This window comes from Vulpes lagopus, chromosome 11 (assembly GCF_018345385.1).
Source record: "Vulpes lagopus strain Blue_001 chromosome 11, ASM1834538v1, whole genome shotgun sequence".
Taxonomy (NCBI): domain Eukaryota; kingdom Metazoa; phylum Chordata; class Mammalia; order Carnivora; family Canidae; genus Vulpes; species Vulpes lagopus.
In genome coordinates, this window is record NC_054834.1 from 77015895 (window position 1) to 77034629 (window position 18735).

The 18735-nt window shown below is 39.7% G+C and overlaps 2 protein-coding genes across 2 annotated transcripts in view; one reads left to right on the forward strand and one right to left on the reverse strand.

The window, feature by feature from the left end:
• ATL3 (atlastin GTPase 3) overlaps positions 1 to 18735 on the forward strand; it is a 62046-nt gene that overhangs the window by 31578 nt on the left and 11733 nt on the right. Inside the window, exons 6-8 of the mRNA XM_041721820.1 lie at positions 6320 to 6376; positions 8521 to 8613; positions 9805 to 9943. Of these exons, the coding sequence (XP_041577754.1) occupies positions 6320 to 6376; positions 8521 to 8613; positions 9805 to 9943 (289 nt within the window). The remainder of the gene's footprint in view (positions 1 to 6319; positions 6377 to 8520; positions 8614 to 9804; positions 9944 to 18735) is intronic.
• LOC121471296 (39S ribosomal protein L33, mitochondrial-like) lies at positions 6884 to 7492 on the reverse strand. The gene is made up of 2 exons (XM_041721821.1): positions 7243 to 7492; positions 6884 to 7016 (listed from the first exon to the last, which is right to left on the reverse strand). The coding sequence occupies exon 1, from the start codon at positions 7469 to 7471 to the stop codon at positions 7274 to 7276; it is 198 nt and encodes a 65-aa protein (XP_041577755.1). The 5' UTR covers positions 7472 to 7492; the 3' UTR covers positions 6884 to 7016; positions 7243 to 7273.

An 18735-nucleotide genomic window follows, 5' to 3' on the forward strand; every position in this document is an offset into this window, starting at 1 on the left:
ACACCTGGTTTGTGTGAGACAGTGGACCCAGTAGACATGTTAATGTTTAAGGTAGACATAATTCCTTATGGAACGTGTCATCCAGGACCTGTGAGGTCATGAATGAGTAGGCACAGGTGATGTGTGAGGGCTGCTGTCACTAAGTACCACAAATGAGGGGGCTTAAGATATCAAAAATGTATCGTCTCACAGTTCTGGAGTCTGGCAGTCAGAAGTCAGTTGTCGGCGGGGCCATACCCTCTGTGAGTCTGTGGGGAAGATTCCGTGCTTGTTCCTACCTCGTTCCTGGGGGTTTGCTGCAGTCCTTGGTGTTCCTTGGCTTTAGCCATAGGGCTTCAGTGTCTGCTTCTGTCTTTCCTTTGTGTGTCTCCTTGTCTTCACATAGCATTCTTCTCCCTGTGTCTATGCTACTTTTTCTTACAAGGAAACCAGCCCTGTTGGCTTAGGGCTCACCGTGATGACCTCATCTTAACATGATGACCTTGGTGCAGACCCTGATTCCAGTATGTTTCCTGGTGGAGATCCTCTCTTCAGTCTATGCCTTCTTCATAGAGGCTGAATTTAGCTCTATAAATTAGGAATATGATATCGGTGACTCTAGTAGTCTCTGTATTTTTAGAAGTTAACAGCGTATCCTTTATGAAATTAGAAATGATGCTGTTCTTGCCAAAAATTGGGCACCTTGGATAAGGCTGAAGTCTCCCTTCCCTGTCCCCAGAGGTCACCACATATCATTACCAGGTTTGAATATATCCTTCAAGTTCTTTTTCCTTATAAACACATATATATCCCTGTAGGAAGTATAAAACGTGACAACAAGTCTTAGGCAAATCCTTTAAGACATACGTGTGTTTTGGAATTTGAAAGTTTTTGGATTTCAGATAGAAAATATGGTGCATATAATCAAGAGGTCAGGGACAGGAATGGGCAGTCAGGTAATACTTCCTATGAAGCATGTTACTGTTTCTGCAGTGGAAGCTATGACTGATGCATGAGATGGAATAAATAAAGCTTATTAAAAGCCTCACATCCGCTCAAGGCATGTTTTCCTTCATGTGATTTGCCACCTACCTTGGGTTTTTAGAGCTTTTTGGATTTCAGGATTACAGATAAGAGAGATCCTAGGTTTTGTAGTTTTGTATGTGTGTTTTGGTTTTGTTTCTATATGGTATTTTATGTGTATTAAGTACTTTCTTTTTTCTTAAGCATCATTTTATTGTTTTAACAAAGTAATGTATATAGACACAGATTAAAAGTCAGTAGTGTTACGGTGTTTATAAAAAATAAAAAAATAAAAATTAAAAAAAGAACATTCTTTGGATCTCCTACTTCCTTTCTTCAGAGGTAGTCACTTTGGGTTGTGTCTTCTGCTCTTTGCTTCTAAAGTTTTCAAGAACATACTTTTGCTCCTTCTGGGTTTTTACAATGGAAATAGCAATGACTTCTTTGTAAAATTAGGGCTTAGCATCTTTACTGCTCTCCCATTCTCACCCACAGCTTCCTTACCCTGTCCTTCCAATAGTTACAGCACAATTTTTGGCTATAAAAACTTTCACAGTTGCTTTATTATATGAGTATACTTCTCCTTCACTGAGGTTGCTTGTGAATTATGGTTGCACTTCTTGTAATGAATTACCTGTATCATGTTTTTTTTTTTTTTTTTTAGTTTACTGTTCTGTGTGCTTGTCACTAATGTATCTCATGGGATAGACTCCTAAAATCTCTCAGTGTGGTCTTCATACTTCAGGTTCTTTCTTTCTCCTTGGGGAAGGCATCACTCCTGGGCACTTGGTTTTCCTTCTGTCCTCTGGACTGCCTCCTCTAGTCCTGGTGCACGGCTGTCCCACTGGCAATTTCTTTCTTTTTTATTAAAAATTTTACTATTTTTCCTTTGTGTTGAAAACATTTACTATCTACTCTCTTTGCAGTATTTTTAAGTATTAGAAGTAATACTTTGAAGTATTATTAACTATAGTCACCATGTTGTATGTTATATATCCATGACATATATTTTATAGCGGGAAGTTTGTCCTTTTTTCTTTTTAAAGATTTTATTTTTAAGTGATGTCTATACCCAACATAGGGCTGGAACTCAAAACTCTGAGATCAGGAGTTGCATGCTCTTCTTACTGAGCTAGTCAGATGCCCCTGGAAGTTTGTACATTTAACCTCTTTCATTTCTTTCCCCTATCCCCACTCCACCTCTCTATCCATATGCTTGTTTTTAAGTGTTTAAAGTTTTTGTTTTTCAGATTCTATATATGAGTGAGATCATATGGTGTTTACCTTTCTCTACTTTAGTTAAAACTTAGTATGATGTCCTCAAGGCCCATCCATATTATTGGAGATGGCAAGATTGCTTTCTTTTTTATGGCATATAATATTCCACTGAATATAGGCACCACATTTTTTGTTTCCATTCATCCATTGATGAACATTTAGGTTACTTCCATATCATGGCATTTGTGAATAGGGTGCATTGACCATGGGGGTGCATATGTCTTTTTGAGTTACTGTTTTCATTTCCTTCAAGTAATTACCCAGGAGTGGAATTGCTGGATCATGGTGGTTTTCATTTTAATTTTTTGAGGACCCTCCATACTGTTTTTCTTAATAGTTGTACCAGTTAAATTCCTGCCAACAGTAGATAAGTGTTGCCTTTTTGCCACATTCTTGCTGACACTTACTATTTCTTTTCCTTTTGATAAATATTCATTTTGATAGGTAGGAGGTAACATCTCATTATGGTGTTTATTTTCATTTTCCTGGTGATTATTGATGGTGAGCATCTTTTCATGTACCCATTGGCCATCAGTATATCTTTCTTGGAAAAATGTCTGTTTAGATCCTCTGGCCATTCTTTAATTGGATTATGGGTTGTTAGTTGTTTTTTATTTTTGGCTGTTGAGTTGTATGAATTCTTTATATAGTGTGGCTATTAACCCCTTATCTGATAAATGATTTTCAAATATTTTCTCTCACTGATAGGTTGCTTTTTCATTGTTAATGTTTTGATTTTGTTTGTTTGTTTGTTTTTTTGGCTGTGCAGCTTTTTAATGTGATGTTGTTCCACTTGTTTAGTTTGGCTTTTGCTGCCTTTGCTTTTGTTGCCAAGTCCAAGAAATCATTGAGACCTGATGTCAAGGAGCTTACCACCTATGTTTTCTTCTAAAATTGTTAGGGTTTCAGGTTTTGGGTTCAAGTCTTTGATCCATTTTGAATTAATTTTTGTGCGTGGTGTAAGAAAGTGGTCCAGTTTCTTTCTTTGCATGAAGCTGTCCTGTTTTCCCAGTACCATTTATTGATGAGACTGTCCTTTCCTCATTGTATATTGCTGGCTTATTTGTCATAAAAGTCAATAATCATATAGGTATAGGTTTATTTCTGGGAGAATAGAAAGCTCTTTTGTTTATCCTCTTTCTCTTTTTTATTTAGTCTCCTTAATTCTAAACATTCTCCACTGGCTTTCTGAGAAAGGATAGAATGGATGGAACTCAACCTTTTTTGAGTTCTTATAAGTCCGAGGATATTTGAATTTTACCCTAGAATTACAGGATAGAAATAACTTTCTTTCAGAATTGAGGGCATTGTTTCATTGCTTTCCAGCATCCAGTGTTGCTGCTGAAGTCCCACACCATCTGATTCCTGATCCTTTGTATGTGACTTTTTTCTCTCTGAAGCTTTTAAGATCTTCTTATTCTTGGCATGAATTTTCATGGTAATGTACCTTAACGTGGGCTTTTTCTTCATTCTTTATAAAGGCATCTCCTCAGAAAGAGAAGATGTTGCAGCTGTTGCAACCAAGAAAAAACAGGATACTGTTAAAAAGCAACATTCAGAAAACAAAAGCTCCAGGGATCCCTGGGTGGCGCAGCGGTTTGGCGCCTCCCTTTGGCCCAGGGCGCGATCCTGGAGACCCGGGATCGAATCCCACGTCAGGCTCCCGGTGCATGGAGCCTGCTTCTCCCTCTGCCTGTGTCTCTGCCTCTCTCTCTCTCTGTGACTATCATAAATAAAAATTAAAAAATTTCTTTAAAAAAAAAAAAAAAAAAAAGAAAGAAAACAAAAGCTCGGAAATGAACACTATGTCAGTAAAATTGGGAACTTCAGTAGAGAAAGAGCTGGACACTGAATTGGAGAAAATCTCCCTGGCGGGCTGAATGAAAGGACAGAGCAGAAGACAGACCAGAAAGAGAGAGTGAAGCAGAGACAAAAGAGCAGGGTGGGGCAGGAGAATGAAGAGCAAAAAGGGAAGAGAGGAGCAGGAGAATGGGAGGGCATAGCAAACAAGGAGAGGTTAAGCATCAGTTCACGAGAGGTTGCACCTGTTAATAATGAGGGGGGTGTTTTAGTAAAAGGTAATAGAAAATGGAGGGAAAGAAATTAGAAAAGGAATAATATAAGATGATGTTTTAGAATTGAAGGACATAAGTTTTTGTCTCTTCTGCTAATAGCTTTTCTCAAAAGTCTGGTGTCCTTGGCCAAATGTATTTAAGAATGAGCCTTTAAAAATCTGGGGGGAACGCCTGGGTGGCTCAGCAGTTGAGCGTCTGCCTTTGGCTCAGGATGTGATCCCCGAGTCCTGGGATCGAGTTCTGCATCTCCCCGTATGGAGCCTGCTTCTCCTCCTGCCTGTGTCTCTGCCTCTCTCTCTCTCTCTGTGTCTCTCATGAATAAATAAATAAAATCTTAAAAAATAAATCTGACTGGGACCTTTGAAGAGAGGGTGGGCCTTGTGTACTGGTTTGGGTCACAGTGAGGTGACTGGACAAGACTATTTGGGTATTTTGTTGCAACCCCTGAATGTCTGTATTTGCAGCCTATTCTTGGGCTGTCAGTTTCCCCAAAGAAGAATTCTTTAAACTCCTGGGTAGAAGCTTGCTGTGGCTCCCATAGGATGAGAGGCTAAGGAGTCTCACTGTTCAGTATGTAGACTTTGACCTAAGTAAAAGTAAGGTAGGGGACTTACCTTCTTCCAGTAAGGTAGGGGACTTACCTTCTTCCTGTTGGCTGAGTTTTATATAAAGGTCTTAATTCTTTCTGATTCATTTCCTCCAGATAGTACACTTCTCATCTTCTGTGGGGACAGGTAGAGGATTTGGAGTGCAGGGAGGGAGCAGGATCTGGGAGTGTAGGTGTTGTCTCCAAAGACTTGGAACCATTTCTTTAGTTGTTAGCCCCACTCCCTTACCCTCTCCTTCATGGTGACCAGGGCTTCTAATTTCTGAGCCTTTTGGGGACTGCTGAGAGAATCCACTTGTTTCTTTTGGTCCCTGCTTGTCACAGATAAGGCAGAGAAAGCCAAAACCTGAGATAATTTTTCACTTGTCGGTTTTCCTTCCAGAGTGTTGACAACTCTTCTTTGTTGCCATATCATTTCTCATCCTCTTTGTCCTGAGTTAATAACTTTTAACTTTTAAACTTCATTTTCCTGTATTTTTAGTGAGAGGCTTCATGAGGACATAGAGGTGAATGTACATAGAAATACTGACCTTAGAGAATTTGTTCATTTTGTCATTTGCGTGGCACTCTTGGTCTAGTACTCCTCTTGCTGCCAGAGATAGAGTAGTACAAACCTTCATGCCCTCCTGGAGAGTAAATTCTGGAAGTGAATTATCAAGATAAGTAAAGGTATAGCATGTTAGTGAGATAGGTTAAGGAGAAATATTTTAAAGTTATGGGGTAAGAAGAATTGTGGGGAAACTTGTAATCTTTTGAGGTAGGCAGTCGGGAAGGCTTCTTTGGGAAGCCATTTGAGTAAAGGCCATAAAAAGGAGGGAGTGGATTGTGCAGTTATTTGGGGGGAGAAAGTTACAGGCGGAAGGAGGAGTTGGAACAAGGGCTCTAAGGCAGCAGTGTGTGCAGCATATTTGAGGAGGAGCCAGGAGGGCCAGTGTGGCCGGATCTTACCGTAAGGGATTGGCTTTTCTACTATGAGGTTGGAGGGTTTTAAGCAGAGGCATGATGTGATCTAACTGTCCTCATAGCAGAGCCATTGTGGCTGCTGTACCGAGAATAGTCTGGGGGACAGCAAAGGCCAAGGCAGGAGGACCAGTTAGGAAGCTGTTGTAATTTTCCAAGCCACATGGAAGCTGTGAGTGGTTGGATTCTGGGTTTGCTAATGAATTGGGATCTGGGTTATGAGGCAGAGGAATAACAGATTATTTTAAGGCTCATGGCTCTCCAAGCTTTTGAAACTATAGAACTTTGGTCTCATAAATAGCATTGAGTCTATTGAATGAATTCTTAGCTAAACAGTAGCCGTAGACATACTTTAAATAATTTTAACTAACAAACCATTAACTCTTCTTTTTTAAAGCTCTTCACAGAATATGGTCGTCTGGCAATGGATGAAATTTTCCAAAAACCCTTCCAGGTAGAATGCTAATTATAAATGTAATTCATGTCTTTTGTTTTATTTTTGTTGTTGTTTTTTATTTTTTAAAGAGAGTATTTTTTTAAAGATTTATTTATTTATTTATTCATGAGAGACACAGAGAGAGGCAGAGACACAGGCAGAGGGAGAAGCAGGCTCCATGCAGGGAGCCTAATGAGGGTCTTGATCCCGGGACTCCAGGATCATGCCCTGGGCCAAAGGCAGGTGCCAAACCGCTGAGCCACCCAGGGATCCTGAGAGTATTTATTTTAGAGAGAGGATACATGCAAGTTGGGGAAGGGCAGAAAGGGAGAGAGAGAATCTCAAGCAGACTCCTTGCTGAGTGGGGAGCCCCACATAAGCCTTGATCTCACAACCCTGAGATCATGACCTGAGTCAAACCAAGAGTTGGTCCCCTTTTTTTTATTTTAATATTTTTTATTAAGGGCTATAAAAATATCCAGAAAGATAAGTAAATGTGATGCAATGATATATGTCCTAATATGAAGAACTTTCAGTACATTATTTTTCTTCACAATGGCCTTCAAATCACAGGAGGCAGTGATTCCGTGCTATTTCCTCTTCTTTTATTACACACTGCAGAATTTCTGAATCAGTATCCCGCCCTTAGTCTTCTCATTTATATATATATATATATATATATATATATATATATATATTTTTTTTTTTTTTTAATTTATGATAGTCACAGAGAGAGAGAGGGGCAGAGACACAGGCAGAGGGAGAAGCAGGCTCCATGCACCGGGAGCCTGACGTGGGATTCGATCTCGGGTCTCCAGGATCGCGCCCTGGGCCAAAGGCAAGCGCTAAACCACTGCGCCACCCAGGGATCCCAGTCTTCTCATTTATAAATCAAATTCATTTTCAATCCATTGTTTAGAGGGAGCGTATTTTCTTCTGTTCCACAAAGAGGACTTTTGTTTTCACAATTGGGTCATAATGTAAGAGAGTGAGTTTCTCCCGTAGTCGGATTCTCTTAGTGTTGAAGGAGTAACCTGTTCCAGCTTGGCTCAGCATTTTCACCAGAATGGTTTTTGACTTGCTCTTGGCAAAGGTGACCGCGGACAGGAACATGGTGACAACACCCCCGCAGTCTCTGAAATGGGCCCAAAATCGCTCCCAAGAGTTGGATCCTTAACCAGCTGAGCCATCCAGGCACCTCTTATGTCTTTTTTTAGTTCAGAGGTCAGCAGACTGCAGCCCACAGGCCAGATCAGGCTAGCAGCCTATTTTTATATCACCTGTGAGTTAGGAATGGTTTTTATATTTTTAAGTGGTTGAAATCAGAAGAGTGATACTATTTCATGCCATGTGTGAATTAGCTGTGGACACTAACATTTAAATTTAGATAAAATGTTATTGGAACACAGCTACATTCATTTGTCCATAGCTGCTGCTTGTTACCACAGTCTAAAATACTTATTCTTAGGTCCTTTACAAAAGAGTTTTCTGGCCCCTGCTTTAGCTAATTGTTTCACAAGGATGAGAATGCATAGTAATCTCAATAACATTAAAGGAGTTTTAAGTATTACTATTTAATTTAGTTTTCCTTTCTAACATTAAAAGTAGACCTGATTTTATGATTAGCTGGTACCCTGTTATTTTCTTGTCCTTTACCACATTTTTCATACTTGCCTTCAGAGCAGAGCCTTGAATTTAACATCTCCTCAATCTCTTCCTTCTGCTCTTATCAACCCATGGGAACAAAAATAGTCAATAGGATATATTCATCTCACATTTGACTTATACATGTCCTTCTAGTGTTTATAAGGTTTCTAAGAAGAAACCTTTACAGAAGAAATAAATCCTTCACAATTTTTTGCCTCCTTTGAAGAAGCTGGCACTAAAGAAATATTTCAGCTGTTTTTTTTTTTAAGATTTTATTTATTCATGGGAGACACAGGGGGAGAGAGAGAGAGAGAGAGAGAGGCAGAGACACAGGCAGAGGGAGAAGCAGGCTCCATGCAGGGAGCCTGATGTGGAACTCAATCCTGGGACTCCAGGATCACGCCCTGGGCCAAAGGCAGGCGCCAAATCGCTGAGCCACCCAGGGATCCCTCAGCTGTTATTTTGAAAATGCATTTATGCAGCTTTATAATATGTTCTTCTCTTTTCCTAAATAGACTCTAATGTTTCTGGTTCGAGACTGGAGTTTCCCTTATGAATACAACTATGGACTACAGGGAGGAATGTCCTTTTTGGATAAGCGTCTACAGGTTAGTAGAAATATAACCTTCTGAGGAATTACCTACAAGGAAAGTAGTGATAACTTTCTTTTTTTTTTTTTTAAAGATTTTATTTATTTAGTCATTCATGAGAGACACACACATACACACACACACACACACACACACACACAGAGAGAGAGAGAGAGAGAGAAAGAGTGAGAGGCAGAGACATAGGCAGAGAGAAAAGCAGGCTCCATGCAGGGAGCCGGATGTGGGACTCGATCCCGGGACTCCAGAATCGCGCCCTGGGCCGAAGGCAGGGACTAAACCGCTGAGCCACCCAGGAATCCCTAGTGATAACTTTCTAATTTGCCTTTAGCCATAGTATTTAAAGCAGATTATGGAAAATTATATTAAGTGTGTTAAATACTTAGGCATATTACCACACTGCTAGTATTCATGTAGGAGCACAGAGCCTGGGTATGTAGTGCACAGGAATTGCAAGGAAGGACTCTGGCTTCAAAGGACTTTTGAAGGACTCCTGACTGGCCCAGACTTTGCTTGTGGTTCCCGTTTCACATTTTGCACCAGGTTCTGTGTGTGTCTTTAGATTGGTGTATTCAGAACTTTAGTTCTGTTGTTGTTCTTCAAAATTCTCACTAGTTTTGGGGTAGATATAAACAGGCTTAACCTGTTCTCCAAAATTAAGGACAGGAGTCCTTTGTCGATCACTACTAACTAATTAGATCTCCTTCATGCCCACAAACCTTCCCTTGTTCTTCTGAAATATTGTGCAGTACTCTTTTTTTTTTTTTTTTTTTTTAAGATTTTATTTATTTATTCATGAGAGAGACAGAGAAAGAGAGAGAGGCAGAGACACAGGCAGAGGGAGAAGCAGGCTCCATGCAGGGAGCCTGACGCGGGACTTGATTCCGGGACTCCAGGCTCATGCCCTGGGCCAAAGGCAGGCGGTAAACAGCTGAGCCACCCAGGGATCCCCTATACTCTTTTTTAAAAAAAACTCTATAGTCCTGTTCTTTGATAGCTATAGAAGCCAAACCACGGTTAATCAAATGCATTTATTGCATTTATTGTTTCTAGGGTTCTGAGTTTTCTCATTGGACAAAACAGGTGGCTGTAATCCATCAGAGTTGGGAAATCTTTCCTTTGTCCTATACTAGTGGTTCCTAGTGAAGAAAAACAAATGGTCCTTTGTAAATTGTTGGTCATTTTTGGCAGGTGAAAGAACATCAACATGAAGAAATTCAGAATGTCCGAAATCACATTCACTCATGCTTCTCCAATGTCACCTGCTTTCTCCTACCACATCCAGGACTCCAGGTGGCCACAAGCCCTGACTTTGATGGGAAATTGAAAGGTATGTTACAAATGATGTTATTTTAGACCTGTGATTCCATCTTTGGAATTAAATAGTGACCAAAAATTGTCAGTTATAAATTCAGCTAATGCTTGAGAAGAATAGCATGTTCTCTTAGAGAGAATGGTATTTAGAGTCTACTTCAGTTTCTGCTTCTGCCTTACTGTGAGACCATTAGAGTTTACCTTAATTTTTCCATCTGAAATGGTAGTGGTAATATTCATTAATGAGCTTTGTAAGAGGCATGTTGTGATTGTTGGTGTACAAGAGATAAAAGCGCTAAATGAAGGAGCACTAAACATTGGTCAGCTGCTATTTATCAAGTACAGTTAACTTCCCAAAGGAAGGTAAGGTGATGCACAGCATGGCTATGTGTTTTCATCTTCTTTGTGATTAATTAGCACAGAGCCTGTTACTGAGTCATGTGTGAACATCAGGACTCTTGGATTCCATTATCTTATTTTCGTTCCTTATTCATTAAGACCTTAAGTCATTTAATACTTAGCCTTCAGTTTACACTTGTGAAACTAGCACTTTGTTTTGTTTGTATTATTTTTTATTTATTTATTTACTCATTCATTCATTCATTCATTCATTCATTCATTCATTCATTCATGAGAGACACAGAGACCTAGGTAGAGGGAGAAGCAGGCTTCTGCAGAGAGCCTGATGTGGGACTTGATCCCAGGACCCTGGGACGCAGATGCTCAACCACTGAGCCACCCAGGTGCCCTAAACTAGCACTTTGCTTTATAAACTTAGCTGTTCAGGTTCCCGCAAAGTAGCAATAAAAATAGCTCCCATTTCTGAAGGCTCTGCTATACTCCCCGCCGTCCATCTGTTGGGGCTTCTGTAACAGTGCCATATTCTGGGTGGCTTATAAACAACAGAAATCTAGTTCTTATACTTCTGGAGGCTAGAAGTCCAAGGTCAGGGTGCCAGCATGGTCAGGTGTCTTTCTGCTATTAGACTTCTGGTGGTATCCTCGTGTGGTGGAAGGGCTAGGGAACTGGGTCTCTTTTTATAAGCCTGCTAGTGCCATTTACAAGGGCGCTAGCCTCATGGCCTGCTAATACCATAGCCTTTAGAGGTTAGGGTTTCCATATACACATTTAGTGGGGATGCAAACATTCAGACCACAGGAGCACCAATGCTGTGCTGGTTTACTTTCCTACGTCATGTTCCCAGTGCTTCCATAAGCTGGTACCATCCTCTCCTTTCTCTGACAAATGAAGAAACTGGCTTAGGAAAGTTTAGGAACTGCTCAGAGCACTCTGCTAATGAGTGTGGGGGGCAGAGATTCACATCTGTTTTGTTTTTTTCTTTTTGCCCCAAGGTCTTAGTGAGCTAAAATAGATGGTCTGTTATTTTAGGGAAATAATTTAGAGGGTGTAAAATGTTTAGTTAGGAGAACTTGCCTTTTGAAGTGGGAGGTTTTCATAACCTTGTATTAAATATAAAATACATAATTTTCTATTTATTTGACTTATTTGATCCAAGAATGTTAATATACTTGTTCAATTTAAGATTACATTCCAGCTGGCCTTCACGTTGCAGAAAAAACTGAGTTTGAGAGACTTACCTTTACTTTCTCTTTGGTCACTACATGATATTTTTATGTGGTTGGCAGCTTTCCTGAACAGGAAACTTTCAGAGTCTATTAGATGGCAATTCAGAAATCCAAGGATGGGGTCTGGATTTTGAGAAAAATCTGCAGAGGCAACACTGGAGCTAGCACTTTTTACTTAAAAGCAGTTGCAAGTGACTTTTCTGAATGAAGTATATTAGAGAAAGTGGAGTGTGTAGGTAATGTGGTCCTTTAGGATTTTACCACTCTTTTTAGAAATACTTTACCAAACCTAAACTCAAGTTTGTTCATCACTGAGAATGGAGATGTCCAGGGCTGGATTCCTAAATGAGGATGCTGAGGAGGGGGTGGGTTATCATGATGTCCTTGTGTACTTGCCTCAGGGTGTTCTCAGGTTATCAGCTACAAACATACAAAATGGCATTCCTCTGTATTTTCAAGCATTTTAATGTTTCAAAACATTGTTTTTATAATTTTAATTTTATTCCTTTAAAAGATTTTATTTTATTTGAGACTGAGCAGGAGTTGGGTGAGGGGCAGAGAGAGAAGCAGACTCTCCACTGAGCAGGGGGCCAGGTGTGGGGCTCGATCCAATCACCCTGGGATCATGACCTGAGCCCAAGGCAAATGCTTAACCTACGGAGGCACCCAAAGGCCCCAAAACATTGTTTTAAAATTCACTTTTAGAGATGCCTGGGTGGCTCAGCGGTTGGGCGTCTGTCTGCCTTTGGTCTGGGGCGTGATCCTGGAGACCCGGGATCGGGTCCTGCATTGGGCTCCCTGCATGGAGCCTGTTTCTCCCTCTGCCTGTGTCTCTGCCTCTCTTTCTCTGTGTGTCTCTCATGAATAAATAAATCTTAAAAAAATTTCACTTTTATTATGTCATTCCAGGAAATAGGAAGAACTCGTTTTCTAACCCCAACTTCTGAAATTGTGTATCACTGTTGGGTGTGCATATTGTATCTGTTTCCTAGGACTGCTGTTACAAACCACCATAAACTGGGCGGTTTAGGACACCAGAAATTGACTGCTTAAAAATTCAGGAGACCAGAATTGTGAAATCATGGTGTCAGGATTGATTGCTTCTGGAGGAAGGAGATTCTCTTCTCTGAGGAGAATCTGTCCCCTGCTTCTCTTGTAGCTTCTGAGGTTTGCTGGCAGGCCTTGGCATCCTTTGGCTTGGAGCTGCATGTGTCACTCTGGTCTCTTTCATTACATGGCTGCCTTCTTTCTGTGTGTCTCTCTGTGTGTTCTCTCATAAGTACACCATTGTTTAGATGTAGATCACCCCATAATCCAGTATGATCTCAACTAGTTATATCTGTAATTTCCAAGTAAGGTCATGTCCTGAGATTCCAGGAGGACATGCATTTTGAGAAGATACTGTTTAGTCCTGTATGTATTTAAAAATTATGGGGACACCTGAGTGAATCAGTGGTTGAGCGTCTGTGTTCGGCTCAGGACGTGATCTGGGGTCCTGGGATTGAGTCTCATATCGGGTTCCTTGCATAGAGCCTGCTTCTCCTCCTTCTTCCTATGCCTCTGCCCCTCTCTCCATGTCTCATGAATAAAGTGTCTCATAAATAAAATTATTATTACTATTATTATTTTTTAAATTTTTGCTCATTATCAGAAACTTTTTTTTTTTTAAGATTTTATTTATTTATTCATAGGGACACAGCTAGAGAGAGAGGCAGAGACACAGGCAGAGGGAGAAGCAGGCACCATGCAGAGAGCCCGACGTGGGACTCGATCCCAGGTCTCCAGGATCACGCCCTATGCTGCAGGCGGCACTAAACTGCTGCGCCACCAGGGCTGCCCCAGAAACTGTTTAATAGAATCCTAGGGCTTGCTTTTTTTTTTTTTTTTAAGATTTATTTATTTATTTATTCATTCAGAGAGAGCAAAGAGAGAGGCAGAGACATAGGCAGAGGGAGAAGCAGGCTCCATCCAGGAAGCCCGATGTGGGGCTCGATCCTGGGTCTCCAGGATCACACCCCAGGCTGCAGGCGGCGCTAAACCGCTGTGCCACCGAGGCTGCCCTCATACATAAAATTAAATAAAATTGGGATGCCTGGGTGGCTCAGCGGTTGAGCCATCTGCCTTTGGCTCAGGGTGTGATCCCGGAGTCCCAGGATCAAGTCCCACATCAGGCTTCCTGGATGGAGCCTGCTTCTTCCTCTGCCTATGTCTCTGCCTCTCTGTCTTTCATGAATAAATAAATAAAATCATTAAGGGGATCCCTGGGTGGCGCGGCGGTTTGGCACCTGCCTTTGGCCCAGGGCGCGATCCTGGAGACCCGGGATCGAATCCCACATCAGGCTCCCGGTGCATGGAGCCTGCTTCTCCCTCCGCCTGTGTCTCTGCCTCTCTCTCTCTCTCTCTCTGTGATTATCATAAATAAATTAAAAAAAAAAAAATTAAAAAAAAAAAAGTATGAACAGCTTTCAGCTTTTTTTTTTTTTAATTTTTAAAATTTATTTATTCATGAGATACACAGAGAGAGGGAAAGAGAGGCAGAGACACAGGGAGAGGGAGAAGCCGGCCATGCAGGGAGCCTGAAGTGGGACTCAGTCCTGGGTTTCCAGGATTATGCCCTGGGCCAAAGGCGGGTGCCAAACTGCTGAGCCACCCAGGGATCCCCGTAAACAGCTTATCAGTAAATATTCAGTGTGCTGATTTTCCTATTTCCTATTTATAAAATAGGAAACAAATTATGTATAAGGAGCTATTAGTCTCATAATTATGTACTATTTGCTTCCCTTATTCATCATTGAACTTTAAAACACATTTATGGGGTTAAAATCTTACTCTTATACATGAAAATGAAGTCCCATAGGAAGAAGTACAAATGGTCAGTATATACTCATGAAAATACATGTAGCATCACACTAATTGAGAAAGTGCAAGTTTATTGGTACAAATTCATTGTTTTTATAGATAATTTTCAGAATTTAAAATGTTTATATCCTTTGATCCAGTATTTCACTTTTAAGAAAGTATCTTAAGGAACTGTCCAAATAAGTAGGTAAAAATATATGGATAATGATATATTTTTACTGTAGCATTATTATAATAGGGAATAATTAGAAACAACTTAAGTGAGTGTTTTTGAAAGATTGGTTAAATTATGGTACATTTGCACTTTTAAAAGTTATTTAAAGTCTTCTTTTTAAGAGAGCAGGGAGGAAGGAGAGAGAGAGAATCCCAGGCAGACTCTATGCTTTGTGTGGAGCCAAACACAGGGCTCAGACTCATGACCCTGAGATTATGACCTGAGCTGAAATCAAGAGTCAGATGCTTAACTGACTGAGCCACCCAGGCAAATGGATCTCCCTAGATAGATAGATAGATGGATCTATCTGTGTTTGCATAGATGTCTATGACATATTAAATGTAAAAAAGTTGCATAGTACATATGTTGTGTGATCCTATTTATTTAAAAATATATTTATAATTATGTTTTTATTTTTAAAAATCATTTATTTGAGTGAGAGAGAGAGCAGAGCATGTGAGATCATGAATGGGGGGGTGGTAGGGTTAGAGGGAGAGGGAGGAGAAGCAGGCTGTCTGCTGAGCAGGGAGTCAGACTTGGGGCTTGATCCCAGGACCCTGAGATCATGACCTGAGCTGAAGGCAGACACTTAACTGACTGAGCCACACAGGTGCCCCTAAATCTTTTATTTTAAAAACAATTATATTGGGCTGCCTGGGTGGTTCAGTCAGTTAGCCGTCTATCTTTAGCTCAGGTCATGATCTCGCGGTCTTGGGATTGAGCTCTGCATCTGGCTTTCTGCTCAGTAGTGAGTCTGTTTCTCCCTCTTCCTCTGTGATCTTTCTCACTTTTGGTCTCTCTCAAATAAATAAAATCTTTAAAAAATAATAAAAATTTTTTAATTTGAAAAATAAAAATTTCCTCTTTTGCTTTATTTAAAAATATATTTATATTCTGCCTTGTGTGTCAATTTTAGGAACTATAGTCCTTAGGAGGATTGTTCATAAAGAATTTTTGTTAGCTCTGCAAAGGTTTGTGTTTAGAGGCTTTTAGATGGCGCTTAGACTTTTTAGAGGCTTTGCAGATGACTATTTTGTAATTTTAGGGAACCTTTTAAACAGGGTATTAAAGGGTTTTGAGTGAAGCATATATTGGAGCTAAATAGCAAATAGTTGGTGACTTGGTGTATTTGGCAAGTACTTGATTGAGAACCACATAAACTTTATTGTGGGGGACGTAAATAGAGCTGATGTATTTTTCAGAATTAAAGAAAATGCCTACATGTTGTCTCTTCTTAAGTATATACTTGTATGATGACTTAGGTTGAGATCCTGCAAGTCCATTCCATATAACCCAGAAAAGACAACAGTAGCTTGAGAGCATTTAGGGCTAATTTGTAGAAAGACGTTAATGTAATTACTTTAGAACATCTGAATTTAATAAAAGCTACATTTTCTACAAATGTTCTCCTGAATACTCAGGAATTATTTTAGTGATTTTATTTTACGATATATGTATGTGTGTGTATATATATATTTTTTCAAAGAATGACCATTTATTCAGAGGTGAACACTTGCCAAACACAGTCTTAGTTTTGATGTAATCGCTGCTCAACTGCTGCTTCCTGTTAGCTAAGTTAGCTCACTTTCGAGACCCCTTTGATCAGACACAGATGACTGTGTCACACCATAAAGACAACTGTCATCTTCATATTTTCTAGAGCAGAGATACCAAATGCAGTAACCCCTGAATTGTTTGGCTAGAAATTTAACAGAAGAGTTGTAGGGCACAATCTTCTTTGAAACCATGAGATTTTAAGATTGTCAGAAGATAATTCCTACCTATTCTGAGTCTAAAACTAGTGTTTTGGTACAGCCTTCAATAAAAGCATTAATAGCAGAGGGTGTGTTAAATCTGGATAAAACCGAGTATTGATGGGGATCCCTGGGTGACTCAGCGGTTTGTTTGGCACCTGCCTTTGGCTCAGGGCGTGGTCCTGGGGTCCTGGGATTGAGTTCCACATTGGGCTCCCTGCATGGAGCCTGCTTCTCCCTCTGCCTGTGTCTCTGCCTCTCTCTCTGTGTCTCTCATGAATAAATAAATCTTACAAAAAACCAAAACCAAACAAACAAAAAAACTGAGTATTGGAACAATCTGTGGTGTCTAGATTATGCCAGTTCCTGAGTGAAATATTTTTGAAGCTCTTAGTCTTTCAGTATGATAAAAGTTGAAACCATAAAAATAGGCTTTTTAAAAAAATATGTAATACATTCACGTGTTTAAAATCCCAAAAAGGATTAGAAAGTATTTAGTGAGAAGTTAGTCTCTCTTCTATTTTTTTAGGCTTCCAGAGTTTCTTTAGGATGTGCAAGTAAATATGAATATACACAGAATAGCATAGTATGTACACTATTTTATTGTCTTTCACTCTAAGTTATAAAGAATTTATCCCACTTTTTTCTTGAAATTTTGTAGTTTCATTTTCACAGTATAATTTTTGATCGAGTTTAGATCCATTTTATTTTCTGAGTGGCTACCCATTTGTCCCTAAAGTATTTATTGAATAGTCCAACTTCCTCCACGGTTGAAATGTCACCTTTAGCATATACATATATTAAGCCACTAATCAATGTGTAATATGGGGATTAATCCCTTTTTAAAATTGGTAAAGGCCGTACTTTGGCGCCATCCTGAGGAGATACAGAATTAAGAGTATCTGAATAGGAGATTGGTACCCATTTACTTAGGTAGGACAGATCAAAAAAACCCAAAATTTTTTTCAATGTCATGAGATCTTATAATCAGTTATTTAAGATGGGATGGTAATTGGTGGAGATGAAAAGTACGTGTTACTATTTAGAGAGAAATACCATGTGGGTTTTAATTTATGAGGCGTAAATAAATTCTAAGTAGATTACAGACAAATTATAAAAATTAAAGCATGGGGGGAAATTTAATTTTATTAGATCTCTGGAATTGAGGAAGAACTCTTTAAAATTATGAAGAATAAGATTGTCAGGGAAAAGTGATATAGATTTGAATACTTAATAATTTTATGCCTATTTAAAAACAAACTGGAGAAAATGTTTCAGTGATTATAGTACACATTAGGATAGCTTTTTTTTTTTTTTTTTTTTTTTGTGAAGAGTGACTATATTATAAGATACAGGTCCCTGGTAAAGGAAAAGGAAATTAGCTGATGAACCAGTATGGGAGAAAGTTTGGTCCAGCTAGCAATAACAGATATGAAAGCAAATTAAAACAGTAGTTAAATTTTAAAATATACTATTAGGTATCCAAAAGAATGCAAAAGTATTGTGTATATAAAAGAATACCTAGAACTTATATAGATAAGGTGTAAAACCACAGGGTGCCCGGGTGGCTCAGTTGATTAAGTGTCTGCCTTTGCTTGGGTCATGATCCTCGGGTCCTGGGATCGAGCCCTACATTGGGCTCCCTGCTCAATAGGAAGTCTGCTTCTTTCCCTCTGCTTCCCCTCCTGGCTTATGCTCATTCTGTCTCTCATTCTTGTTTTAAAATAAGTAAAGTCTTTTTTAAAAGTACAAAATGTCAGGGCACCGGGTGGCTCAGTGGTAAGCATCTGCCTTTGGTTCAGGGCGTGATCCTGGGGTCCTGGGATTGAGTTCCACATCAGGCTCCCACAGGGAGTCTGCTTCTCTCTCTGCCTGTGTGTGTCTACCTCTCTCTCTGTCTTTTATGAATAAATAAAATCTTTAGAAAAAAGTATAAAATGTCCAATGGAATATTACTCAGCCATTAGAAATGACAAATACCCACCATTTGCTTCAACGTGGATAGAACTGGAGGGTATTATGCTGAGTGAAGTAAGTCAATTGGAGAAGGACAAACATTGTATGTTCTCATTCATTTGGGGAATATAAATAATAGTGAAAGGGAATATAAGGGAAGGGAGAAGAAGTGTGTGGGAAATATCAGAAAGGGAGACAGAACATAAAGACTCCTAACTCTGGGAAACGAACTAGGGGTGGTGGAAGGGGAGGAGGGCGGGGTGGGGGGGAATGGGTGACGGGCACTGAAGGGGACACTTGACGGGATGAGCACTGGGTGTTATGCTATATGTTGGCAAATTGAACACCAGTAAAAAATAAACTTATTATTAAAAAAAAAGAAAAAAGTATAAAATGTCATATAAACATCATGAACATATTACCCGACTTAATATCTAGA

Excerpts from the sequence above, each read along its gene's own strand:
- LOC121471296 (XM_041721821.1), bottom strand. The coding sequence starts at position 7,471 with ATGTTCCTGTCCGCGGTCACCTTTGCCAAGAGCAAGTCAAAAACCATT.